Genomic DNA, 27,263 nt, shown 5'->3' with positions numbered 1-27,263 from the left:
GATATAAGCATGTCCGTCTGTCCGTCTTTCTGTCTGTCTGTCTGTTGTAATCACGCTACAGCCTTCAATAATGGCGCTATCGTCCCGAAATTTGGCACAGATTAGTTTTTTGTTTGCAGGCAGGTCAAGTTCGAAGATGGGCTATATCGATCGAAATTTTGATATAGTCCCCATATAAACCGACCTCCCGATTTGGGGTCTTGGGCTTATAAAAACCGTAGTTTTTATCAGATTTGCCTGAAATTGGAAATCCAGAGGTATTTTGGGACCATAAAGAGGTGTGTCGAAAATGGTCCGTATCGGTCCATGTTTTGGTATAGCCCCCATATAGACCGATCTCCCGACTTTGCTTCTTAGGCGTCTAGAAGCAGTATTTTCTATCCGATTTGTCTGAAATTGAAAATCTAGAGGCATTTTAGGACCATAAGGAGGTGTGTCGAAAATGGTCCGTATCGGTCCATGTTTTGATATAGCCCCCATATAGACCGACCTCCCGATTTTGCTTCTTGGACGTCTAAAAACTATATTTAACATCCGATTTGCCTGAAATTGGAAATCTAGGGGTATTGTGGGACTATGAAGAGGTGTGTCGAAAATGGTCCGTATCGGTCCATGTTTCGGTATAGCCCCCATATAGACCGATCTCCTGATTTTGCTTCTTACGCGTCTAGAAACAGTATTTTCTATCCGATTTGTATGAAATTGAAAATCTAGAGGTATTTTGGGACCATAAAGAGGTGTGTCGAAAATGGTGTCCATCGGTCCATGTTTTGATATAGCCCCCATATAAACCAAACTCCCGATTTGGAGTCTTGGGCCTATAAAACCCGTAGTTTTTATCCAAATTGCCTGATATTGGAAATATAGAGGTATTTGAGGACCATAAAAAGGTGTGCCGAAAATGGTGCCCATCGGTCCATGTTTTGGTATAGCCCCCATACAGACCGATATCCCGATTTGGCTTCTAGGGCTTCTAGAAGCTATATTTACCATCCGATTTGCCTGAAATTGGAAATCTAGAGGTATTTGAGGACCATAAAACGGTGTGCCGAAAATGGTGCTCATCGGTCCATGTTTTGATATAGCCCCCATAGAGACTCATCTCCCGATTTTGCTTCTTGGGCTTCTAGAAACTATATTTTCTATCCAATTTTCCTGAAATTGAAAATCTAGAGTTCTTTTGGGACCATAAAAAGGTGTGCCGAAAATGTGTGCCGAAAAGATGTGCCGAAAATGGTGCCCATTTTTTGGTATAGCCCCCATATAGACTGATCTCTCGATTTTTACTTCTTGGGCGTCTAGAGATTATATTTTCTAGCCGATTTGTTTGAAATTGAAAATCTGAAGGTATTTTAAGATCACAAATATGTGAGTAGCAAATGGTGCCTATCGGTCCATATTTTGGTGTAGCCCCCATATACAACGATCTCCCGGCTTTATTTCTTGGGCTTCTAGAATCCGTAGTTTTTATCCGATTTGCTGGAAATTAGTAATCTATAATGAAATTTTAGACAAACGAAATTTCTTTTTTTTTTTAACTATCATATTTGATTCATGGTGGTGGGTATTTAAAATTCGGCCCGGCCGAATTTACTGCTTTATATACTTGTTACCATTAACATGTTTTTTTTTTAATTTTTTCAGATTTTTTAAACAACAGAAGTAAGCTCAAAGACATACAGACATGTTTAATCTAGCGCGTAGTACACAAATTAGTGCTGCTAAGCCTTTGATGGCCGCCACACTGAAAAATGCTGTCAATGCGAATAATCTCATGACAAAGTCACGCTATATTAGTTCCGTAGTGCCAAGCACTAATTTAAATGATTTCCAAACCCAAAACGAACCTGTATTCGAATACAAAAAGGGATCGCCAGAACGTAAAGCTCTTGAGGAAGCTCTCAAACGTACCGCTGCGAAATGTGAAGAAGTTCCCATTGTCATTGGAGGCAAAGAAATTCGTACCGATCAAGTGGTGCATCAGGTTATGCCACATAATCACCAACATAAATTGGCCAAATTCTACTATGCCGACAAGAAAACAATTCAGAATGCTATTAAAACCGCTGTGGAAACACAACCCAAATGGGATCGTGTACCATTGAGTGAACGTTTGAAGATATGGGACAAGGCAGCTGACTTGATGGCTGGAAAATATCGTCAAGATCTGAATGCAGCTACAATGTTAGGTCAAGCTAAAACTATTGTTCAAGCTGAAATTGATTCAGCTGCTGAATTGATCGATTTTATAAGGTAAATTCACATATAAAAATCATTATTGAAGTAATTATATGCAAACAAATCGATATTTGGGCAAATTAGTCAATATTAACGTCAGTATTTAACTCTAGCGAAATTTCCCCTAACCATAAGAAATGCATAAGAATTTTTCCTGTTGAAAAATCATTTAGGTGTTGTTATTGATTTTTACATATTGAAAAGAAATCACGGTTGCCACTCGTACCAAAAAAAAAAACTACCAAAATTTCAACAAAATTGTATCAAAAATCTACCAAATTAGAAAAAAGATTTTGAAGATTTTTATCAAACTGAATCTTTCTTTGATTTACTCTTCCTACTTTTTTGATCTTCTATAAATATTCCTTGAATTGTCGAATTTTAAATGTTTTAACGATTTGGCTTGCACCAACAAGGGAAAATTACTTCTTCTTTAAAAAGGGAGAACTCACTCACAATGGACTTTGAGGAATGTACCAATACGAAAATTAAAATGTTTAAAGATATTGAATATACAGAAATTTTTGTAAAAATTTTATTTCTATAGAAAATTTTGTCAACATTTTATTTCTATAGAAAATTTTGTCAACATTTTATTTCTATTCAAAATTTTGTCTAAATTTTATTTCTATAGAAAATGTTGTCAAAATTTTTTTTCTATAGAAAATTTTGTCAAAATGTTATTTCTATAGAAAATTTTGTAAAAATTTTATTTCTGTAGAAAATTTTGCCAAAATTTTATTTCTACAGAAAATTATATCAAAACTTTATACCTACAGAAAATTATGTCAAAATTTTATTTCTATAGAAAATTTTGTCAAAATTTTATTTCTATAGAAAATTTTGTAAAAATTTTATTTCTATAGAAAATTTTGTCAAAATTTTATGCCTATAGAAAATTTTGTCAAAATTTTATTTCTATAGAAAATTTTGTCAGAATTTTATTTCTATAGCAAATTGTCAAAATTGTGTTTCTATAATTTTGCCAAAATTTTATTTCTATAGAAAATTTGTCAAAATTTTATTTCTATAGAAAATTTTGTCAAAATTTTATTTCTATAGAAAATTTGTCAAAATTTTATTTCTATAGAAAATTTTGTCAAAATTTTATTTCTATAGAAAATGTTGTCAGAATTTTATTTCTATAGAAAATTTTGTCAAAATTTTATTTCTATAGAAAATTTTGTAAAAATTGTATTTCTATAGAAAATTTTGTCAAAATTTTATGCCTATAGAAAATTTTGTCAAAATTTTATTTCTATAGAAAATTTTGTCAGAATTTTATTTCTATAGCAAATTGTCAAAATTGTGTTTCTATAATTTTGCCAAAATTTTATTTCTATAGAAAATTTGTCAAAATTTCACAAAACGATTCGGAACACTGTTCGTAGTAATACCTGCATATAAACGCTCATACTTCGTCTAAGAAATTTTGTCTAAAATAATAACTTTTGCAACACAAAGTAATTATTGAAACAAATCGCGCCGCGAGTTGAACTCCTGGTGGTGAAGATAGTTGTTTTGGTGTGGTACACTCTGATTAAATCGCAAAATAAATTATTAAATAATAACATAAACAAAACACGATTTTTACGATAAACAATCTGACAGAGACAGAAAAGTAAATATAAAATCAAACATCTGTTCGTGTTACGCATAATAGTGGCAAGAACAGTGCTGCCAAGTTTATTGTCAGTTACATGATATAATGAACCGGGTAGTAATACAAACAAAAGTATTGACTGTTACTTTTGAAAATGGATGGCACACCGAGTGCAAATCCAAGGAATAGCATAAGCCAATTCAGAGTCTCCAAACTCAAAGAGTTAGAACAACATAATATTGAACTTTTAGAAAGAATAAAACTATTGGAAAGTGTATGCAACCAACTCCATCAAGAAAATGAAGCACTGCGATCTCAGTTTGCAGGAATGCAAACAAAAAATTCTAACTATGGAACTAATGAACAAAGAGGGGAGCCTCCTTCAAGCGCAAACAACGAAGTAAACATGGAATCGGGCATAGAACAACAAACAGTTTATGCAACGGATGAGGAAGAATTAGCAAGGGAAACTGAGTGGATCCTTATGAAAAAAAGAAAAAATGATAAAAAGGCACGAAAAATTTCAAACAAAAATGTAGAACCATCTACACCACCCATAACTGAATCAGTACCTACTGATGATATTGATGGAACGGAAGCAGCATCGAAAAAGCAACAAAAACCTGTTCGTCCACCGCCAATAATAGTAAGCTCAATGGAAAACTTCGGAGCACTTCGAAATGTAATTAAATCAAAAGCCGCAAATGGCTTTATTACAAAACAAATAGACAAACAATCCCAAAAAATTTCGACTTTTGAGGCTAACGATTATAGAGAGGTAACGAAAGCTCTTAACGAAGCCAAAATTCAATGGCACTCATATGAAAATAAACATGATCGTCCTATACGTGTCATAGCGAAGAATTTGCATCACACTTGTGATCCTATTGATATTATTACTGATTTGAAAGAACAGGGTTTCAATATTATAAATGCTTTTAACAAAACACATTATTATACAAAAGATCCTCTCGATTTATTTGTCTTAAGTTTTCACCCTACAGAAAACATACAGAAAATATATGATATTAAGCAAATTCTTAATACGATTGTAAAAATCGAAGCACTAAAACTCCCGAAACATATACCACAGTGTAAGAACTGTCAGGGGTATAACCATACAAAAAATTACTGTTCTAAACAGTCCCGATGCGCTAGATGTGCAGGAAAGCACGAAACTAAAACTTGCGAAAAACCTTCGGTGTTTCTCCCGAAATGCTGCAACTGCGGCGAACAACATCCTGCTAGCTACAGAGGTTGTATCGTTGCAAAGGAACTTCAAAAGCTACGCAATCAAAAACTAAAAAATCAAAATAGAAATGCAAATTCGAATAAAATACCACAACAAGTAATTCACAAATCAGGAATAAATTCCACCGTTCCACCATTAACTAGGAAGTCATATTCAGAGATGACTAAATCAAACAACACGCAGAAGATAAGTGCTAGCAAAGGCTCTTACGAAAACACTTTGTCCAAAATCCTTGCGAAATTAGAGGCGATTGAAACTTTTAATAAATCTCTTGACACTAGATTAAATATGCTAGAGGAAAATTTTTTCGGTACTCTTGCTTAGATGGAGTCATCACTAAAAATTATGCAATGGAACGCTAATGGCCTTTTAAGGCATATAGACGAACTTCGGTTCATTTTACATGAGAAAAATATTGACATATGTCTCATAAGCGAAACACACTTTGTTAAAGATTCATACCTGAATATTAAAAACTATAACCTTTTTCATTCTGATCACCCTAGCAACACAGCTAGGGGAGGAAGTGCTATTTTGATCAAAAAATCTATTAAACATTGGCCGGAAAATACAATATCATTAGAAGAATTCCAAGTTACAACCGTAACACTTGATATAAACAAAATACTAATGTCTGTTTCATCATTATACAGTCCTCCAAGGCACAACATAAAATTTGAACAATATAAGGATATTTTAAATTCACACAAACATACATTTATTATGGGAGGAGACTTCAACGCAAAGAATATCCAATGGGGTTCTAGATTAACAACACCCAAAGGTAGAGAACTGTATCGCGCAGTGCAGCTTACTGGATGTGCAGTAGTATCAACGGGAAAGCCAACGTACTGGCCGGCAGATGTGTCAAAAATTCCAGATCTAATTGATTTTTTTATTACTAAAAAAATTCCCCCTAGTAAACTTAGAATAGAAGATGGTCATGAACTTAGCTCTGACCATTCACCCATCTATTTGTATTATTTAAGCAGACCAACAGTTACACAAACTAATTTTGGAATGACAAACAAAAGAACTGATTGGAATTACTTTAGACACATAATCACAAAGTCCATTAGTCATTCGCCGATTACAAATTCGAATGAATTCGAAGAAGAAGTGGAGGCGTTCACAAACCTGATACAAAATGCTGCGTGGCATAGTACACCAGAACCATATAATGTAACTAATATGTGTTCTTATCCGCAACATATAATAAATCAAATCAAACTCAAAAGAATGCTTAGGAAAAGATGGCAACAAACACGGTCACCTGAAGACAAAACTATGTTAAATAATGCTACCAAAAAATTAAGCAGGCTGACAAAAAAACACAAGGATCAAAATTTCCATAGGTTCTTGTCAAACCTTGCCCCAAACAAAAACTCAGACCACTCCCTTTGGAAGGCAGTAAATCTAAAAAATAGACCAGCAGTACAAAAAGTAGCAATATTAAAAAGGAACGGAAAATGGGCTAAGAGCAGCATTGAACAAGCAGATGAGTTCGCACAAAACCTACAATCTATATTTTCAAATTATACGCAAATACCAAATAATGCAAATCAAAATCTTCACCAACAATCGATCCATGCCGAAATTCCTATTGACAACATTTCTTTTAGAGAAGTGTGGAATGAGGTCAAACAACTCAAAAACAACAAATCTGGTGGTTTCGACCAATTAAAGAGTGATGTCCTTAAAAACTTACCATATCATGGTTTCGCGCGCTTGACCACAATAATGAACGCTGTACTAAAATTGAAATACGTGCCTAGCTGCTGGAAAGTTGCAGAAATAGTCATGATACCAAAACCGGGCAAAAACCCTCATGATCCCAGCTCATATAGACCTATATCACTTCTACCAGTTATAGGGAAGCTCTTTGAAAAATTATTCCGAAAAAGACTGGAGTACTTTGTCCATTCGAGGGATATTATACCTGACCACCAATTTGGCTTTCGCAAACAGCACTCTACAATCGAACAAGTACATAGGGTAACTGAAAATATTAATTACGCTTTTGAACATAAGCAAGTTTGTTCTGCTGTTTTCTTGGACATTTCTCAGGCTTTTGACGGTGTGTGGCATGAAGGTCTTCTTAGCAAACTTGAAAGGTTGCTTCCAAAAAATTACTGTGAAATCTTAGGTTCATACCTCAGTAACCGCTTTTATAGAGTACGTCATGACGATGAATTTACAAAACTCTACCCAATATATTCAGGGGTACCACAAGGCAGCATTCTTGGCCCATTATTATATCTATTATATACTTATGATATGCCTGTAACCGAAAGGTGCTTCATAGGAACATTTGCCGATGATACGGTGTTAATGTCTTCGGGGAGAAACACGGATGAGTCCATAAGCCAACTCCAAGAAGGCCTCAACAAAGTTTATCAATGGACAACTGAATGGGGTCTTAAATTGAACAGCAGCATATCTCTACACGTCGACTTTGCAAAAATCACTACGCAATATAAGCCTCTATACATAAACACAGAACAAGTACCACATACAAATTCCGCAAAATATCTTGGATTTATACTGGATTCCAAATTAACTTGGAAAGACCATATCGATAAAAAACGTGAAGAATTGGATATCAAATATCGTAACTTACAATGGTTAATGGGCAGAAATTCCGTTCTCTCAAATGATAATAAACTCCTAATATATAAGCAAACACTAAAGCCAATATGGCTATATGGTATTCAACTTTGGGGTTGTGCATCAAATAGTGCTATAGCAAAAATTCAAAAATTTCAGAACAAAGCAATAAGATCAGCAGTTAATGCTCCATGGTATGTCCGAAATAAGGACCTGCATCGAGACTTACAAATAAGTACAGTTAATGAGGAAATCTCAAGATACGCCCAAAAACACTATATGCGTCTTCAGCAACACGTAAACCGTGAAGCTGTAAAATTACTAGAACCTTCAGATCAACCTAGAAGACTAAGGCGATTTTATCCTCGAGATCTAATTACACGTTTTACTACATAAAACCGAACTACATAACCAAATATTTTTTTTTTACATGCATTTTCTTAATTCAATAATTTCTTGAACTAAGATAATTTTACTATTACGTCTATCGACACCAACATTTGAACTACTGGTTAGTCCTTTATTAGCTAGAGACTAGTTGTAGTATAAGTTAAGCATGAAGTTTGTACAATAATTGCTTAAATAAAAAAAAAAAAAAAAAAAAAAAAAAAATTATTTCTATAGAAAATTTTGTCAAAATTTTATTTCTATAGAAAATTTGTCAAAATTTTATTTCTATAGAAAATTTGTCAAAATTTTATTTCTATAGAAAATTTTGTCAAAATTTTATTTCTATAGAAAATTTGTCAAAATTTTATTTCTATAGAAAATTTTGTCAAAATTTTATTTCTATAGAAAATGTTGTCAGAATTTTATTTCTATAGAAAATTTTGTCAAAATTTTATTTCTATAGAAAATGTTGTCAAAATTTTATTTCTATAGAAAATGTTGTCAGAATTTTACTTCTATAGAAAATTTTGTCAAAATTTTATTTCTGTAGAAAATTTTGTCAAAATTTTATTTCTACAGAAAATTATATCAAAATTTTATACCTACAGAAAATATTGTCAAAGTTTTATTTCTATAGAAAATTTTGTCAAAATTTTATTTTTATAGAAAATTTTGTCAAAATTTTATTTCTATAGAAAATTTTGTCAAAATTTTATTTCTATAGAAAATGTTGTCAGAATTTTATTTCTATAGAAAATGTTGTCAGAATTTTATTTTTATAGAAAATTTTGTAAAAATTTTATTTCTGTAGAAAATTTTGGCAAAATTTTATTTCTACAGAAAATTATATCAAAATTGTATACCTACAGAAAATTATGTCAAAATTTTATTCCTATAGAAAATTTTGTCAAAATGTTATTTCTATAGAAAATTTTGTCAAAATTTTATTTCTATAGAAAATGTTGTCAGAATTTTATTTCTATAGAAAATTTTGTAAACATTTTATTTCTGTAGAAAATTTTGTCAAAATTTTATTTCTACAGAAAATTATATCAAAATTTTATACCTACAGAAAATTATGTCAAAATTTTATTTCTATAGAAAATTTTGTCAAAATTTCATTTCTATAGAAAATTTTGTCAAAATTTTATTTCTATAGAAAATTTGTCAAAATTTTATTTCTATAGAAAAATTTGTCAAAATTTTATTTCTATAGAAAATTTTGTCAAAATTTTATTTCTATAGAAAATTTGTCAAAATTTTATTTCTATAGAAAATTTTGTCAAAATTTTATTTCTATTGAAAATTTTGTCAAAATTTTATTTCTATAGAAAATTTTGCCAAAATTGTATTTCTATAGAACATTTTGTGGTATTTTCACTTTCAAACTTAATATAGGAATAATTAAATTAAGTAATTCAATGCAGGTTTCCATTCAATAATTGAGTTTAGTTAATAATTGATTACCCATAATTTCAGATTAAATGCCAATAATAATGAAATACTCTCCGTTTCAGATTAAATTCGTTTTTCTTAAAAGAATGCGCTAAATATCAACCAATTAGTGAAAATGTGAAAGTGACGAAAAACTCGATGCGTTACAGAGGTATTGATGGTTTTATTGCTGCTGTCAGTCCTTTCAATTTCACCGCCATTGGTGGTAATTTGGCTTATACACCAGCTCTAATGGTAAATTTTGAGGAAACATGTATTTTCGGAAATTTTTTATGTACAGTCTATGTGTTCTTTTTCTGCTTAGGGCAATGCTGTTTTATGGAAACCTTCAGATACTGCTGTCCTTTCCAACTGGCGTATTTTCAACATTATGCGTGAAGCTGGAGTTCCCGATGGTGTCGTCAATTTCATACCAGCTGATGGTCCTGTATTTGGTGATACTATTACCGCTTCGCCACATTTGGCTGGTATTAACTTCACAGGATCAGTTCCGTAAGTTTTTTCTATTTTTTTGTTAAGACTCATAAAACTTGCCTCATTTAAATATAGAACTTTCAACCGTTTGTGGAAACAAGTCGGCAACAACATTGATAATTACGTCAATTTCCCTCGTCTAATTGGAGAGTGTGGTGGCAAGAATTACCATTTCGTACACCCCTCAGCTGATGTCCAGTCCGTTGTCACCGGTACAATTCGTTCCGCATTCGAATTTTGTGGCCAAAAATGTTCGGCCTGTTCCAGGATGTATGTTCCAGAATCTTTGTGGTCAAAGGTAAGTTGGAAATACCAAAAAAGAATTTTTGAAGATTTTTTGTTTTCAGTATAGAGAAGTTATTAATTTTGCTTTTTTCAAATTTAAATATTTCGTGATTTTCCTAATGAAGACCTTGCCCATAATTTTCAGATCAAGGACGGTTTGGTTACCGAAGCTGGCAAATTGAAAATTGATGACGTCCAGAACTTCGCTGCATTCACCTCAGCTGTTATTGACGATAAAGCATTTAAACGCATTACTTCGTATATTGAACATGCTAAAAAGAGTCCCAATCTAACAATTTTAGCTGGTGGTACTTATTCCGATGCCAAGGGCTACTTCATTAATCCAACCATTGTTCAAACAACTGATCCCAAAGATAAAATTATGACTGAGGAAATTTTCGGACCCGTTTTAACTATCTACGTGTACAAAGATGCCGATCTTCAGAAGACCATGGATTTGGTGCATACAACAACACAGTTTGCCTTAACTGGAGCTGTGTTTGCACAGGACGAGTAAGTATTTTTGAAAAAAAAAAAACTTTCCCATTTTGGGGTTTTAAGGCCGGTAGTATTTTGGGTTTTCGCATTGAAATTCTCGCGGTAAAATATGATAAAATATTTTATTTTATCGTACGCATCAATTCCCGGGATCTCGCGATTTTCCCGGAATGTTTTTCGGGATCCCGAAATTTTCGGGATTCTTCAAATATTCTGGCGAGCAATTTGGTTTAATTCAATTTTATTAACAAAACACGTAAAATTCAAAAGCAATTTCAAATTGCTACTTAACAAAAAATATGAACTTTCGTACTCAACAAAAGATTTTAAGGATTTTCTTTTATACTTCATCGTTCTAAGTAACCTCTTAAAAATATCAAGGCATCAGATATATGCGATCCTATCTTATTGCAGATGAAAAAAATCCCGATACAACTTTTTATAGAAATAAAATTTTGACAAAATTTCTATAGAAATAAAATTTTGACAAAATTTTCTATAGAAATAAAATTTTGACAAAATTTTCTATAGAAATAAAATGTTGACGAATTTTTCGATATAAATAACATTTTGACAAAATTTTGTATAGAAATAAAATGTTTTATTTTTTATTGTGAGTTTGTACTTCAATCATATTTGTTGTTTTGATCTCAGCTTTAAAACCATTGTGTTGACTAAACTACAAGAGTAGCTTAACAGAGGAAAAGAATGTTTGTCAAATTTATTTGGGCAAAGCCCTATAGACTGCAAGATGGTTGGATGGACGCACGTTTCGGAATTACCACCTTCCTCATCAGCATCCTCTACTTACAGCAAAACTATCAACCAATAATCAGAATAAATTCAGGCAGTTCACTAAACCCATGGTGAACCACACTTGAACCTTCCGAAAAAAGGTTTATGAAAGCCGGCTTATGCCGAAATAAATTCATACAAACATTTCTCTTTTCCTTTGCCACCATCAAATCATCGATTTGAGTGCAGTTTTCTTTTCTTTTCCTCTGTTGGTTAAGCTACTCTTGTAGTTTCGTCAACACAATGGTTTTAAAGCTGAGATCAAAACAACAAATAGAAATAAAATGTTTACAAAATTTTCTGTAGAAATAAAATTTTGATAAAATTTACTATAGAAATAAAATTTTGACAAAATTTTCTATAGAAATAAAATTTTGGCAAAATTTTCTATAGAAATAAAATTTTGACAAATTTTTCTGTAGAAATAAAATTTTGAGAAAATTTTTGATAGAAATAAAATTTTGAGAAAATTTCCTTTAGAAATAAAATGTTGACAAAATTTTCTATAGTAATAAAATTTTGTTTTCTTTGTTATTATTGGTTTACTCTTCAATCATTTGTGTTGTTTTTGATTTCAGCTTAAAACCATGTATTTGATTAAGTTACAAGTGTAGCTTAACCAACAGAGGAAAATTTTGACAAAATTTTCTATAGAAATAAAATTTTGACAAAATTTTCTTTAGAAATGAATTGATGCGTACGAGAAATCGGAATAGGAATATGTTTTTTCAAATTTCACGAAAATTTTTCCAATTAAACTCAATTGAGTTTTAAAAAATATTCAATTAAAAATTTAATTGATTCAACAAATTTTTTAATTGAAACAAAAATCAATCACAAAAATTAATAGTATCAATTAATTTTGTAATAGACTTTCAATTAATTTTTTCTTTTGAGAGTTTATTAGTAATAAGCCCATTATGTAACCAATCTTCTTAACATTCAGAACAAAGTCTTATCGGATTGGCTTTAGGGTATCATACAGGCAGCTTTCGCCGAATTCAGCTAACTCATTTTGGTGATATTAATTTTTTCAATATTTTAGATCATTCTTGAAACATGCTTTGGAAGAATTCAAAATGTCTGCTGGTAACTTCTACATTAATGATAAATCAACCGGTTCAGTTGTTGGTCAACAACCATTCGGTGGTGGTCGTATGTCTGGTAAGTTCAAAAAATATCACACAGTAAAAGCTTATGTTTTAACGTACTAATCAATTACATTATTAGGAACAAACGACAAAGCCGGTGGTCCCCACTATGTTATGCGTTGGACAACACCGCAAGCAATTAAGGAAACATTTGTACCGCTACGTGATATTGATTATCCATATATGAGAGAATAAGCAGTGAGGTCTCGCTATTATTCCTCAAAGACACATACTATATAAAAGGATCTATACCAAGAGGAATCTCATTACAACAATAATAGTAATCTTTATTTGATTGATAATGGAAATGGAAACACCATTTATTATCATATAAAATGTATGTATGTATGTATATCAGCATATATATATATATATATATATCTAAACTAAACAACTCGAATCGTTCTCGAATACATATAATCCGAAAAACAAAAAATCCATGTTCAGTTTAAGTTTTAATATTAGTGTTGAAAATTTCAGACCGCAAAATGGAGTTTCTAAAACAACTACAAAATATGTGTTTGTATTTATATGTATGTATGTTTAAAAAATATATATGGCTATACTGAAACAAAATAAACAAGAAAAAAATCCAAACCCATTTTATGGTGCTTCAACACAACATAAAACAAATAATTAGTCAGACTATTCTTATTTCGAAATGTATTAAAAATGAAGTATTTTATTTAATCTCTTTTACGAAATTGAAAAAAGAATAAAAAAACATTATGCTGATTCAAATGATCCTGAAATTTTTGTAGATTTTATAAATATTTATTTTATTCCATATCCCATCCTGTTTACATGTAAACTTTCCCAACGTTATTGATTATATCAAAGCAATTTAGTTTGTTTTATTTTGTTATGTTTAAAAAAAATTATTTGTTTTTGCAATTTTTGCAACCTTACAGTTGTTTATTATTATTTATACCTTATATAAATTTACACATAAATACCAATGAAGAACAATTATATAAAAATATATTCGTTTGAAAAGGTAAAGAAGAATGCTAAGAACACAAAAACGGGGCGAAGATACTAAACTGTAAACGAGATATAGATTTTTGACAATACACTTGAATATAAATATATAACAGCATTGTTTTATTTTTAAATATGGAAATAAAGATTGAACTTTGACAAAAAGAACCATGGTCTTATTTAATACGAAATAGAAAGCATTCATTCGCAAGAAGGTAAAGTTATTTTGAATTATTCGTTTTCTAACTTTTTTTTTTGGTACTCGAACTTAGTACCCAAATTAATACTAAAGATTTATTTCATTAAAGTCTAAAAAGATTTACTTTTCTTCATAGCACATGTTTTGAGCGAAATTATAAAAATATTAAGACACGGATATAGGATGAAGCTGCAAAATTTACAAAATTACGCACCAGTCTTTCGATACATCATTAATATCAAATACGTTAAAAACCAGCAAGAGATTATCTGAAGCAATCGGAAATGGTTTTATGGGATAATTATCAACATCATTACAAATATATAAATCTACATCCGTTTTCCCCGAGGACGTTTCCAGAATTAACCTACAGAAATACATCAGATTAAGATTGGGACACACTCTGGTCACTCACCAACATATTTTCAAACAATAAATTTCTGAAACATGTCCTCTATGTCAAAGCGAACCAATTGATATTAACCATATAATTTTCTACTGTTCCTCTATTAGTGAAGCAGAACAAATATTATTTGGCGGCAAAGTTCTTCCTAAACTCCTATGTTCAATAATTTCTGAAAATATTGAAAACGTGCTTACCCTTCGAAAACGTTGTAACATCTATCGACTCATTTAAACTACTCTCTTCTAAAATTTCGTAACGTCTACATAACCTAAATTTTCCTAACTAATAAATCAGGTCGACAACCTATGTTGTTAGCACCTATATTTCCTGTATTTTCTCATAATTCATTATGATTGTAAATAGATAAATAAATAAATAAAATTAAGACACGGATCAACTTAATCAGCGAAATGATTCCCACACATCCATATAAAAAACGTTAGCGCGGAATAAATGCGAAATCTTTGCTTTGAACATTTTAAAAGCACATATTTATACAACCCTTGATTTTTCGTACGAAAAAATAGGCATATTATTTCACATAAATAAGTTAACATCCCTGGGTTTTAGACCCTATTTACGTCGATAGATGAAGATATTCGATTTTCGCCGAAACGAACTTAGTACTAAGCAAAAAACGTGATCTTAGTACTAGGCTTAATGCTTAGTACTAAAGTCGTTTCTGCGAAAAACGAATATCTTCATCTCTCTCCGTATATAGGATCTCAAACCCAGGGATTTTTTCGTGCGAAAAATCTAAACTCTAGTTTAACTATACCTCTCAGATTTTTTTCAAAACTTCATAGATGGTAGTTTACAACGATAACTTTTTTCCTGGCGGTCGTAACCGGTTATTCGGTTCTAAAGTGTAAGTTAAAAATCATTAATAAAACCGGTTCTAGAGAACCGACTACTTTGAAATGTACATCACTAGAAAGGTTTTGAAGAAAAACTTGCTTTTTTCGGAACCGGTTTTTTGCAAATAAGCTAATATCTCAAAAAATACTCGATGTAAAGGTACTTAATAACCGATTGCATTGTGTAGCTAACACTTCTACCTATCCGTCAAGGTCAAAATTATTATATACCCATATCCGGTTTGAAAAATAAAGAAAATAAAAAAATTTTCAAAAAAAATCGCGCGATTTAAAAAAAAAAATCCCTGCGGCGCTTCCATTTTCTTACGATTAAACATATTAACCGGATCCATATCCCGTTTGAAAAGAAAAATTAAAATTTTTTCAAAAAAATTGCGCGATTTTTTTGAAAAAAATTTTCGCCTGAGCCGCTTTTTCACTCTTACAATTACAACAGGTTTCAAAAGTAGACGTTCACATTTGATGACAAAAATAAAACAAATTACACTTTTTAAAAATTTTTAATAGTTTATATTAATGGATCTTCACAAACAATTAATTTTTGAAGCGCATGGTTGCATTTAACGCCACAGCCGATGTTATAACGACACTTTTCATATTTCATGTACTTCCCCATAACCGGTTTTAAACCGGATCTTTTTTCATTCTACCCCGAAAACAACTTTTAAATAAATTTGAATATATTGTTTTTTTGCAAAATTCTAATTTCACGGCTACAATTAAATTCACCAGCAAATATCTCCGGTTATAACAGAGATATTGGCTTGAATATGACTTTAACGGATACTTCTACCTATCCGTTAGCTACACAATGCAATTAGTTTTTTTTTGCACATTTAAATCGAGCGTTTTTGGTTTAAAAACCGGTTTTGTCAAAAAAAAAAAAAAACGGTTCAAAAACACATATTTTTTCATCTAAAAACTAAACTGATAACCGGATAACCGAGTCGTACCTCACTTGAAAGGTCTTACATTTAGCTTTTTAGTGATGTAGATTTCAAAGTAATCGGTTCACTAAAACCGATTATTTGCTTACACTTTAGGCTCGAATAACCGGTTAATCGTTTACGACCGCCAACCGGTTACTATTTATTTCGATGTCAAATTTAATTCTCTATCGACTCAAAAAAAATTTTACGAGGTATAGCTAAACCAGAGTTGCTCCTCGATAACATATCCCTGCCAACATTTTTTGAATTTGACAGCGCTTCTGAAAATCCACACACGTCGAAAACAATCGTATACGACATCCAAAACTTATCGGAGAAGCGCCGTCACTATTGAGAAGTTGTACCACGCCAAGTTACTACCCAATAAACACAAACGTTTGAAAAATACTAAAATTCAATAATTTTTCAAACAGTTTTTCAAAGGATTAGGGTAATAATCAAGTTGAGAAATTGTTGAGAAAATCGCGTTCTCAACAAAAAACAGACATTACCCTCAACAGTAAAATTCAACACAATAGCAATAATTTCTCAATTGTAATCCTCAAATTGAAATGCATCGCTACTCAATAATTTCTCAAACAGTTTTCAATGTGATAAAAATAAAAAATTAGCATTGTTGCGAATACTTTCAAGCCACAATTTGTATGAAAGTCAATCCTAGTTCTAACTGAAAGTCAATACTAAGTTTCTAGAGATTTTGTAAATTTTATTATTTTTTTCGTTAACAAACATAATAATCTTAAAAATAACATTAATAATATATAAAAATAATAATATAATACCAATCAAAATGTAATTATCTTATTAAACGTATTAATAAATAAAACTATGAATACAACTTTAAATACCTTAAACATTTTTACATGTATAATTCCATTTCCTCCATAATGTTGGTGTCAAATAACTATTAATTAATATGCTGGCAATTTGAAATAATTACTATCGAGGAACTTGCTGGCTTGTGTGTTAGAATAGATTCCAGCAAGAGGAAATCACAAAATATCAAACTGATGACGGGATGTAAATTGATGTAATGCACATTTCCATCCAGAAGTTCTTGATATAGGAATTGCTGCACTTTGTTTTAATTGGTTGCACTTTGTAAGTTTTCTGAAAACTTTTCTTTGTTGTTCCCTTCATCGGTTTTTCATCGGCCAACATCTTCCAAGAATATACCATCCAATGATTTTAGTTTTCTGCAAAACAATCGAGTTTTGTGATTTCCATTATGTTTTCATTTCACTTTTTATTTTGACTTACCAATTTGTATTTCTTCCAACTGACCACATACTTCGTGATTTCCTCAAGAACGTTGGTGTTACAAAATTGTTGTTATTAAAATACTGGCAATTTTCAGGAACTTGATGACCAGATAATTGGAATAAATTTCCAGCAATTTCAATTCACAAAATAACAAATTAAACCGATGATGCGATGTAAATTAAACTATCGATGTGATGCGAATTGTCATCTAGTAGTTTTTGATATGGAAAAGCATAAATACCAAGTTTTTTGGGTTGCACTTTGATTTATGGAAACTTTCTCTTCTCGATAAGCCATTTTTCATCGGCCAGCCTCTTAATGTGTCCAAGAATCAGCATCCAAATATTTTAGTTGTCTGCAAAGAGATTTGATTTTAGTGACTTCCTTAAAGTTTTCATTTCGTGTTTTAGTTTTACTTACCAATTATTATAAGCAATTTCAATTGATTATTAAAAAATTTCCACATTTTTGTATTTCTTCCACGAACTTTGTTGTCCAAAGTAGTATTGAAAACCATGTGGTTTTTTCGTTGCATTTCAGGGTAGTGTTTTGTCAAAGTTTTCTCCAATTATCTTCAACACATTTTCAAAGTTTTCGTCAACATTTTGCCAAATTGGTTGTAATTCGCAAACAATTCGAAGATGTATTGAAGATGAGCTGTTTCAAGTCAAGTTGAATTTATGTTGAAAATGATATTTACCCTCAAACTGAAAAGGTGTTGCATTTGAAAAACGCTCATCCTGTGTTTATTGGGTACAGCCCCTTCAAATTATCAGAAAAAGTGAATTTTAAGATGTTGTAAACCAATCATTGTGGTCAAGAAAACACGATTAGATATTTATTAATTTGATTAAACATTTATAAATTCTTATAAATGTAACATTTATACAACTATCACATCACACTTAGCATAATTTTTTGCATTAATAAAAGAATGATGTTGAGTTACAAGTAGCAAGTCACATGTTGCAGCATCTATCAGCCAGTGTTTTTCTTCTCAATGGAGGCAGCATGTCTGCAAAAATATCTGAAAATCTATCTCTTTATTCCATTCGGAAAGTCGAAAATTGTTCACCAATATCCCAATAAACACAGGATGAGCGTTTTTCAAATGCAACACCTTTTCAGTTTGAGGGTAAATATCATTTTCAACATAAATTCAACTTGACTTGAAACAGCTCATCTTCAATACATCTTCGAATTGTTTGCGAATTACAACCAATTTGGCAAAATGTTGACGAAAACTTTGAAAATGTGTTGAAGATAATTGGAGAAAACTTTGACAAAACACTACCCTGAAATGCAACGAAAAAACCACATGGTTTTCAATACTACTTTGGACAACAAAGTTCGTGGAAGAAATACAAAAATGTGGAAATTTTTTAATAATCAATTGAAATTGCTTATAATAATTGGTAAGTAAAACTAAAACACGAAATGAAAACTTTAAGGAAGTCACTAAAATCAAATCTCTTTGCAGACAACTAAAATATTTGGATGCTGATTCTTGGACACATTAAGAGGCTGGCCGATGAAAAATGGCTTATCGAGAAGAGAAAGTTTCCATAAATCAAAGTGCAACCCAAAAAACTTGGTATTTATGCTTTTCCATATCAAAAACTACTAGATGACAATTCGCATCACATCGATAGTTTAATTTACATCGCATCATCGGTTTAATTTGTTATTTTGTGAATTGAAATTGCTGGAAATTTATTCCAATTATCTGGTCATCAAGTTCCTGAAAATTGCCAGTATTTTAATAACAACAATTTTGTAACACCAACGTTCTTGAGGAAATCACGAAGTATGTGGTCAGTTGGAAGAAATACAAATTGGTAAGTCAAAATAAAAAGTGAAATGAAAACATAATGGAAATCACAAAACTCGATTGTTTTGCAGAAAACTAAAATCATTGGATGGTATATTCTTGGAAGATGTTGGCCGATGAAAAACCGATGAAGGGAACAACAAAGAAAAGTTTTCAGAAAACTTACAAAGTGCAACCAATTAAAACAAAGTGCAGCAATTCCTATATCAAGAACTTCTGGATGGAAATGTGCATTACATCAATTTACATCCCGTCATCAGTTTGATATTTTGTGATTTCCTCTTGCTGGAATCTATTCTAACACACAAGCCAGCAAGTTCCTCGATAGTAATTATTTCAAATTGCCAGCATATTAATTAATAGTTATTTGACACCAACATTATGGAGGAAATGGAATTATACATGTAAAAATGTTTAAGGTATTTAAAGTTGTATTCATAGTTTTATTTATTAATACGTTTAATAAGATAATTACATTTTGATTGGTATTATATTATTATTTTTATATATTATTAATGTTATTTTTAAGATTATTATGTTTGTTAACGAAAAAAATAATAAAATTTACAAAATCTCTAGAAACTTAGTATTGACTTTCAGTTAGAACTAGGATTGACTTTCATACAAATTGTGGCTTGAAAGTATTCGCAACAATGCTAATTTTTTATTTTTATCACATTGAAAACTGTTTGAGAAATTATTGAGTAGCGATGCATTTCAATTTGAGGATTACAATTGAGAAATTATTGCTATTGTGTTGAATTTTACTGTTGAGGGTAATGTCTGTTTTTTGTTGAGAACGCGATTTTCTCAACAATTTCTCAACTTGATTATTACCCTAATCCTTTGAAAAACTGTTTGAAAAATTATTGAATTTTAGTATTTTTCAAACGTTTGTGTTTATTGGGATACCTTTCACAATTTTAAGGGAAATAGCTATGTTTTCCGCACTTAACATTCGTTTTTATTTAAATAAATTATAATAACCTAGTTGCGCTTGGTGTTTCACGAAATATAAAATTGTTCTTGTAACAATAGTGATGGCAAAATACTTACGTTTTCCCATCACAGTTGGCGATTGTTGTAGTGTCACTTACGAGTCTGTGGTAGCGATGAGGATGAAATGGAACATTGAAATGCCGGCAGGGTGCTTGTTATGCGCTTTATGCGCTTTACAGACTATCAGTTATTCCGGACGGAATGTCGGTGTTTGTAAAGAATCTTACAGTGTGTCGGATCGATACGACTTGTCGGCGATGACTAAATAATCGGTAAATGTGTTATCGATCCCATAAACATGCAGCAGTATCGATTATGCCTTCGGACTTAACTTATAATCTGCACAATATATGGGATATGTTCGACACGAGCACTGTCGTCCGGAATAACTGATAGTCTATAAAGCGCATTATGCGCTTTACAGACTATCAGTTATTCTGGACGACAGTGCTCGTGTCGAACATATCCCATATATTGTGCACATTATAAGTTAAGTCCGAAGGAATAATCGATACTGCTGCATGTTTATGGGATCGATAACACATTTACCGATTATTTAGTCATCGCCGGCAAGTCGTATCGATCCGACACACTGTAAGATTCTTTAGAAACACCGACATTCCGTCCGGAATAACTGATAGTCTGTAAAGCGCATTACAGATTATCTGTTATGCGCTTTACAGACTATCAGTTATTCCGGACGACAGTGCTCGTGTCGAACATATCCCATATATTGTGCACATTATAAGTTAAGTCCGAAGGCATAATCGATACTGCTGCATGTTCATGGGATCGATAACACATTTACCGATTATTTGGTCATCGCCGACAAGTCGTATCGATCCGACACACTGTAAGATTCTTTACAAACACCGACATTCCGTCCGGAATAACTGATAGTCTGTAATGCGCTTTACAGACTATCAGTTATTCCGGACGACAGTGCTCGTGTCGAACATATCCCATATATTGTGGACATTATAAGTTAAGTCCGAAGGCATAATCGATACTGCTGCATGTTTATGGGATCGATAACATGGGATAGAGTAAATGGGAATTTCGAATTTCCATGGCAACCGTCAAACTAAAACATCTCAACTCGGTGTGAACGGGAAATATTTTAGAAAACGAAAGAAATGAGGAAAACGAGTCAGTGGGAACATACCATAAGATTTGGGGGAAAGATTCAAAAATCATCTGGCAATATTATCATTGCTGCAGAATAGTGACATTATTTAGTACAATCAGGCAACTCTTCGGTTGAGGTTAGATTTGACTAATGGCTGTGGACTGTGTTTCGCCTTGCCTTGCAAGTAAATAAATAATATAAAATTAATTTTACATTGTGAAATTAGATATTTTACTCCTAAGAATATTCAAAAAGATCTATTGCATAAAATTGTATAGATATTATGGCGTTAGGATTGAAAATTTTTGTTAAAATCCGCGTTGAAAATTTTCATTACTCATCCCTTTGTGGAAATTTAGTGTGTGCTTGCTTTCTCGAAGAATGTGCTGTTTTATATTACATTGTTGTTATTGTTTGTTCTTTTTGACTGTATGCGTTCTTTGTTCTTTTCTTCCATTTTTCTTAGTTCGCTCTAGCGTGGCAATAGAACTGTGGGCTTCGTCAGGCTCTAAACAGCCTTACGAGCACAAGTCGAATTTACCACGAGAGGAGACGAAAAATTCTCGATCAATTTCATTCAGCCCTGATGGTCGCTACTTTGCCTATTCAAATGGACAAGAGGTTAAAGTTTTGAAAACCAATAACTGGAAATTACAATGCAAGTTGCCACGTCCCAAGGCTTTCTATTTGAAATTCTCACCGCGTGGCAATTATCTATGTACATGGGAGTTGTACGTCATCACCAAGGATATTCCAGAGGGGTCTCCTAATATGTTCGTATATGAAATAGCCACAGGCAAGCAGGTAAATTATCATCAATTTTTGTATGTGATACTCCAATGAAACGAATTCCAAAGGATTGCAATATTTTTGATCTACTTTTATTACAATGAAATTGTTCAACAGGTATTCAGCATTGTGCAGAAGAAACAAACTGATTGGGAACCAGCATGGTCATCTGACGAGAGTATTTTTGCTATCGTAGTCGGTGGCGAATCACTATTCTACGATTTGTCACAGGGTATTGAAGGGTTCAATTCTACTACCAAGAAAATAGGTGGCAGTCGTGGCGGTATACTTTCGGTGGGACCCGGCAGCAGTCCACCTTTTATTGCTATCTATACGCCCGGAGCAAAGGGTGCACCCTCAATGTGCAAATTGTATAAATATCCAGCTTTGGGTCAAAATCAAACACTTGCATGTAAGAGTTTCTTTAATGCAGACCGTGTTGAGATGATGTGGAATAAAAGGGGAACCGGTCTATTATTGTTGACCAGTACAGAAGTTGATAAAACTGGAGCTTCGTACTATGGAAACCAAGCATTACATTTCTTGAATACAAAGGGTGATTCGTGTTCGGTGCCATTGTGTAAGAAATATCTTTAAAGAGAAAAAAAAAAAAAAGAAAAAATCGAAACCTATTTTTCCTTTAATATTAACAGCTAAAGACGGTCCAGTACATTGCGTCAAATGGAGCCCCAAATCTACAGAGTTTGTCGTTGTTTACGGCTATATGCCTTCTAAAGCAGCATTGTATAATTTGAAATGTGATGTCATTTTTGATTTTAAGGAGGGTCCGCGTAATTGTGCCTACTTTAATCCATTTGGAAATCATATCCTTTTTAAACAATATTTTATATTTTTTATATACACACTAAAATCTTATATACTCGCTAAATTCTTTGCAATTGGTTTAGTATCCTTAACTTCTTAGCACTAGTCGTTTTAGCTGGCTTTGGTAACTTGCCGGGAAATGTCGAAATTTGGGATGTTAACACGAAGGAGATGATAGCTAATATAAAATGTCCCGATACTACTCATTTTGAATGGAATCCCAATGGCGAACATTTTGTTACAGCTACTACGGCTCCTCGTTTACGTATAGGAAATGGGTGAGTAAAATATAAAAATTTATAACTTAAGGGATTCCTAGTAAAAGAATTCTGGTGAAGATGTGATCTAGGGACACAAGAATGCTGATTTGAAATTGACAAATATGACTCTTTCTGTATAAAAAGGGGACAAAAATAGCAGAAAACAATTCATGCAAATTTTTCGCGGTTACTTTTCTTTGTAATTAATTTAAAACAAAATAATTTCAGTTGTTGCTTTGGTAGATTCCCCAGCAAGTTATAATAAAATTTGCCAAAACCTAATTTCATTCGGCTTGAACTTAATTTAAAGGTCAAGTTTAACAGATGAAATCAAAAATAAATATGTAAAAACAAAATAACATTAAACCTTTTTTTGGCAAATTTAATTACAACATGGTGGGGAATAATTCAGAGCAACAATTGAGAATTTTGATTATCTTTAAAACGAACTGTTAAAAAATAACCCTGAAAAAATAGCAATTTTATCGAGATAATGTCAAGAGCGGTATTAATCTCTTAATATAATAATTTAAATTCAAATAGATTAGGTGAAAATTATGCAATGTTTTAGGAGTTTTAGCATATTTGGATAACTAATACATTTTTTTGTTAGATATGCTAGTATTTTAATCTTATAATGTAGTATATCCGGCTGATGAGTCCTTTTCTATAGCTGGTTACACCCCTCTGCCTCCACCCCGCCATGGTTCGGATCATGGTGAGTACGCTGTCCCTACGTTATGGGGTGGAGGACCAGAGGACCTAACGGTCGGAAGGCGCAGAAAGTGGTTGAAGGGACCATTCGAAAAAAGTGTATTATGGATATTTCCCAAAGATAGGCCATATATATGGCCTACAAGAAAGGAACTGCTCCTCTAGAGAAATATAACCACTGTGGCCAAATGGAAAATTTTGGATAGATCTTTTAATCCTCTATCCGATGGTAAAAACAGTATTAGGTTAGGTTAGGTGGCAGCCCGATGTATCAGGCTCACTTAGACTATTCAGTCCATTGTGATTCCACATTGGTGAACTTCTCTCTTATCACTGAGTGCTGCCCGATTCCATTTTAAGCTTAATGACAAGGGACCTCCTTTTTATAGCCGAGTCCGAAAGGCGTTCCTAATTGCAGTGAAACCACTTACAGAAGCTTTGAAACCCTCAGAAATGTCACCAGCATTACTGAGGTGGGATAATCCACCGCTGAAAAACTGTGTTCGGTCGAAGCAGGAATCGAACCCACGACCTTGTGTATGTAAGGCGGGCATGCTAACCATTGCACCACGGCTCCCTAAAAAAACAGATATTGCAAAAATGTCTGGGATTCCCTATATAAAAAATATATGGCATAAAAATTGAATGGAAAAATATGGGCTTCCAGATTTTTTACTTTTTATATTTATTTCATTTCAGCTTTAAAGTCTATCATTACTCGGGGGCCTTAATGCATGAGACAATATGGCCACAGGGACAAGAGCTTTTAGCCGTTGAATGGCAGCAGTTTGCTGAAAACACTTTAGCCGAACCAACTATAACCAAGGCCAAGCAAGAAGGCATCAAGTCGAGCCAACCTCAAGCAAGTGCGATGGCTTATACCCCTCCCCACTTGCGTGGAAACAAAAAACAGACAATAGAGCCAAAAAGCACCATACCAGGTCTACCACCAGGTAAAGAAAGAACTTTTTGGCAAAGAAAATATGATTTAGATAAACCTTTAATGCGGTCTGGATCATGGAGGGATGGTAAAACTGAAAATTCCAATAGTGACAGGAACCAACACCAACAACAACATGGCGATATTGGCCGTCAAAGAAATGCATTACACAGAGGAATAAATCGTTATAATCCCTATAATAGAAACCATCACCAGAGAAGGCAACACTAGTAACGGTTTGCTAAATTCTGTCATACTAAAAACATTTCTAGAATAGCTTTTAAGTTAACGAGAGGTAAAAAATAAACCATTTAAATGAATTCTATGCTTGGTTTTTATTTTAGGTTATACTCCTTCACGTGCTAATAATAAAAAACAGGGTGCTCAAAAATCACAACAACAGCAACAGCAGCAAAATAATCAGCAGCAAAATCAACAACAACAGAACAAGCAGAATCCATCAAAAAAAAGGCAACAACGAAACTTTGAAAGAGCCCGGGCTCGAAGGGAGTCCAGAGGTGAAGGAGGTGGTAATGCAAATGAACACTCCTCCCCTAACACAAATGAAAATAATGATAAACATGCATCCAATAATGGAGGGGATGGTGTGCTCGCTGATCAAACAAGCGTCACAAATACCGGCGACCAAGAGGAGAATAATCAGCAACAAGGAGGCAACCAAAATAAACGTAATCCCAATAACAGACGCCAACAGCCACATCAGCAGCAATATCAAAAAAAGCAACAACAACATCAAAATCCAAATCAATTAGTCCATGGTTCTAACCCAGATGATGGTGAAATTATACTCGAAAACAACTCCCAGGAAGGTCAAAAACAGTTGCATAAATCCATCAATCAACAGCAACATGGAGGAGAAGTTCAACAATCGCAGCAGCCAACCAAAAAGGCTGCCAATTCTGAAAAAGACAAGAAAATTCGTAACGTCGCAAAAAAGCTATCGGATATAAAGAAGCTAAAAGTGCGCCAAGAACAAGGCGAAGTTTTGGAATTGAACCAACTCAACAAAATCTCTATGGAAGCCAAGTTTCTGGAAGAACTCAAAGCTTTGAAATTGTCTAATTAATCAAAGACATAGCCCAAAATTCTAAAATTGTTTGACCAAAAAAAATGTAATTATGCAATTTGTAATGTTTGGGGTGTATGGCACGGTAGCAACAAATCTACAGTTTGTACTTTCATCCATAGAAATCGAATTTTCGGCTTTCTCACACTATTCTGAACCAAACCAAGTTTTTCATTTACTTTCAAAACCCATATCATACACTTGCTCCCCAGCATTGTCAAAATTCTTTGATAACTATGCTTAATACCACATAGCAATAATCTAATATCTTCCTTTGGTTAATTTGCCTCTTTCTAAGATTATTTGTACATGTACACAATAACGAATCGAAAATCTTGCTTTTTTGTATTACATCTATTACCCTCCATTATGCAAATTACAAATTCCATACTGTTTATTTTACTCAGATACTTGGTTATTTTTTATTGCGCTTTTTTATTTTTTAAATAAATGATCAACAAACAGAAGCAAGAAACCAGTAACGGAAATAATTGTGATTTATCCTAAATGAGACATAATAACTATATATTTACAACAAACAAAACATAAAACAATTAAGAAATCATTACAAATTTGAGAGAACAAACATTGCGATAATAAAAACAAGCGATAACATTTTGGTAAAAAGGATGGGGGTTTTTTTTATATCGCGTTGAAAAAAAAAATACTGCTGGTTTGGGGGAAAATGGAAAATCGAGTTTTCGTTTAATCAACATTATGTTAAGAGACGACATTTGGTCACTCTGTCACGTACTGCCGTTAAACTCTCAACAACATGGCTGAGCAGGGCAATATTCACTATTTTTTCCTGTAGTTTTTCCGTTCCTGGGAAAGAGGAAAATATTTAAAAAAAAAATGCTCAGGAATGTGGTGGTAAATGACCTTTTGGTTGTGAAGACACCAAACATCTCTATTTTGAGCAGGGTTGTGGAGTCGAGCCAATTTTGCTCGACTCCGACTCCAGCATTTTTCATCAGTCTCGACTCAGGGTTATATAACTAAATCTCATTTTAATACCACTAATTAGTAGATCTATTGTGGGGGTACCGTAAATGGATCGATATAAATTATCGTATTTATTTCACATTTGATGCCAATTGAACTCTATATTTCAAATTTAAGGCAATGTTGGTCCTATGTTTAATAAATAAATGATATAAATATCCATCACAATATGAGCAGATACCAACAGTCTTCAGTATATGTATTTATAGACAAGCAGAAACATAGTTCATAGTCGGACGGGGCTCATTGTATTATAGCC

At 32.6% G+C, this 27,263-nt stretch overlaps 2 protein-coding genes and 2 long non-coding RNA genes across 6 annotated transcripts in view; 3 read left to right on the top strand and 1 right to left on the bottom strand.

Moving 5' to 3' along the window:
• P5CDh1 (delta-1-Pyrroline-5-carboxylate dehydrogenase 1) overlaps positions 1 to 13,897 on the top strand; it is a 38,015-nt gene extending 24,118 nt beyond the window's left edge. For all 3 annotated transcript variants that reach the window (XM_075307518.1, XM_075307519.1, XM_075307517.1), the window contains exons 2-8: positions 1,645 to 2,253; positions 9,608 to 9,779; positions 9,850 to 10,037; positions 10,095 to 10,317; positions 10,450 to 10,817; positions 12,643 to 12,761; positions 12,828 to 13,897. In XM_075307518.1, coding sequence (XP_075163633.1) covers positions 1,685 to 2,253; positions 9,608 to 9,779; positions 9,850 to 10,037; positions 10,095 to 10,317; positions 10,450 to 10,817; positions 12,643 to 12,761; positions 12,828 to 12,943 — 1,755 coding nt within the window. In that variant the 5' untranslated portion in view covers positions 1,645 to 1,684 and the 3' untranslated portion in view covers positions 12,944 to 13,897. The remainder of the gene's footprint in view (positions 1 to 1,644; positions 2,254 to 9,607; positions 9,780 to 9,849; positions 10,038 to 10,094; positions 10,318 to 10,449; positions 10,818 to 12,642; positions 12,762 to 12,827) is intronic.
• Positions 13,898 to 16,843: 2,946 nt separating this feature from the next.
• On the bottom strand, positions 16,844 to 18,176 carry LOC142236247 (uncharacterized). Its single transcript, XR_012721957.1, has 3 exons — positions 17,846 to 18,176; positions 17,423 to 17,780; positions 16,844 to 17,358 (listed from the first exon to the last, which is right to left on the bottom strand). It is a non-coding gene; the product is annotated as an uncharacterized LOC142236247 (long non-coding RNA).
• A 9-nt stretch (positions 18,177 to 18,185) lies between these two features.
• On the top strand, positions 18,186 to 19,842 carry LOC142236246 (uncharacterized). The gene is made up of 3 exons (XR_012721956.1): positions 18,186 to 18,840; positions 18,906 to 19,263; positions 19,328 to 19,842. It is a non-coding gene; the product is annotated as an uncharacterized LOC142236246 (long non-coding RNA).
• A 1,628-nt stretch (positions 19,843 to 21,470) lies between these two features.
• Positions 21,471 to 26,626, top strand: eIF2A (eukaryotic translation initiation factor 2A). Its single transcript, XM_075307633.1, has 7 exons — positions 21,471 to 21,568; positions 21,851 to 22,188; positions 22,291 to 22,753; positions 22,827 to 22,997; positions 23,102 to 23,276; positions 24,672 to 24,925; positions 25,257 to 26,626. Exons 1-7 carry the CDS (start codon positions 21,535 to 21,537, stop codon positions 25,997 to 25,999), a joined length of 2,178 nt encoding a protein of 725 aa, XP_075163748.1. The 5' UTR covers positions 21,471 to 21,534; the 3' UTR covers positions 26,000 to 26,626.
• The last annotated feature ends 637 nt before the right edge of the window (positions 26,627 to 27,263 follow it).

The sequence above is a fragment of the Haematobia irritans genome, chromosome 4 (assembly GCF_050003625.1).
Source record: "Haematobia irritans isolate KBUSLIRL chromosome 4, ASM5000362v1, whole genome shotgun sequence".
NCBI classification, from domain to species: domain Eukaryota; kingdom Metazoa; phylum Arthropoda; class Insecta; order Diptera; family Muscidae; genus Haematobia; species Haematobia irritans.
This window is presented reverse-complemented; position numbering and strand designations above follow the sequence as displayed.

Excerpts from the sequence above, each read along its gene's own strand:
- eIF2A (XM_075307633.1), top strand. The coding sequence starts at position 21,535 with ATGGCTGTGGACTGTGTTTCGCCTTGCCTTGCAA. Across the intron at positions 23,277-24,671 it reads CGTTTACGTATAGGAAATGG|CTTTAAAGTCTATCATTACT; the intron begins GTGAGTAAAATA and ends ATTTCATTTCAG. Across the intron at positions 24,926-25,256 it reads CATACCAGGTCTACCACCAG|GTTATACTCCTTCACGTGCT; the intron begins GTAAAGAAAGAA and ends TTTTTATTTTAG.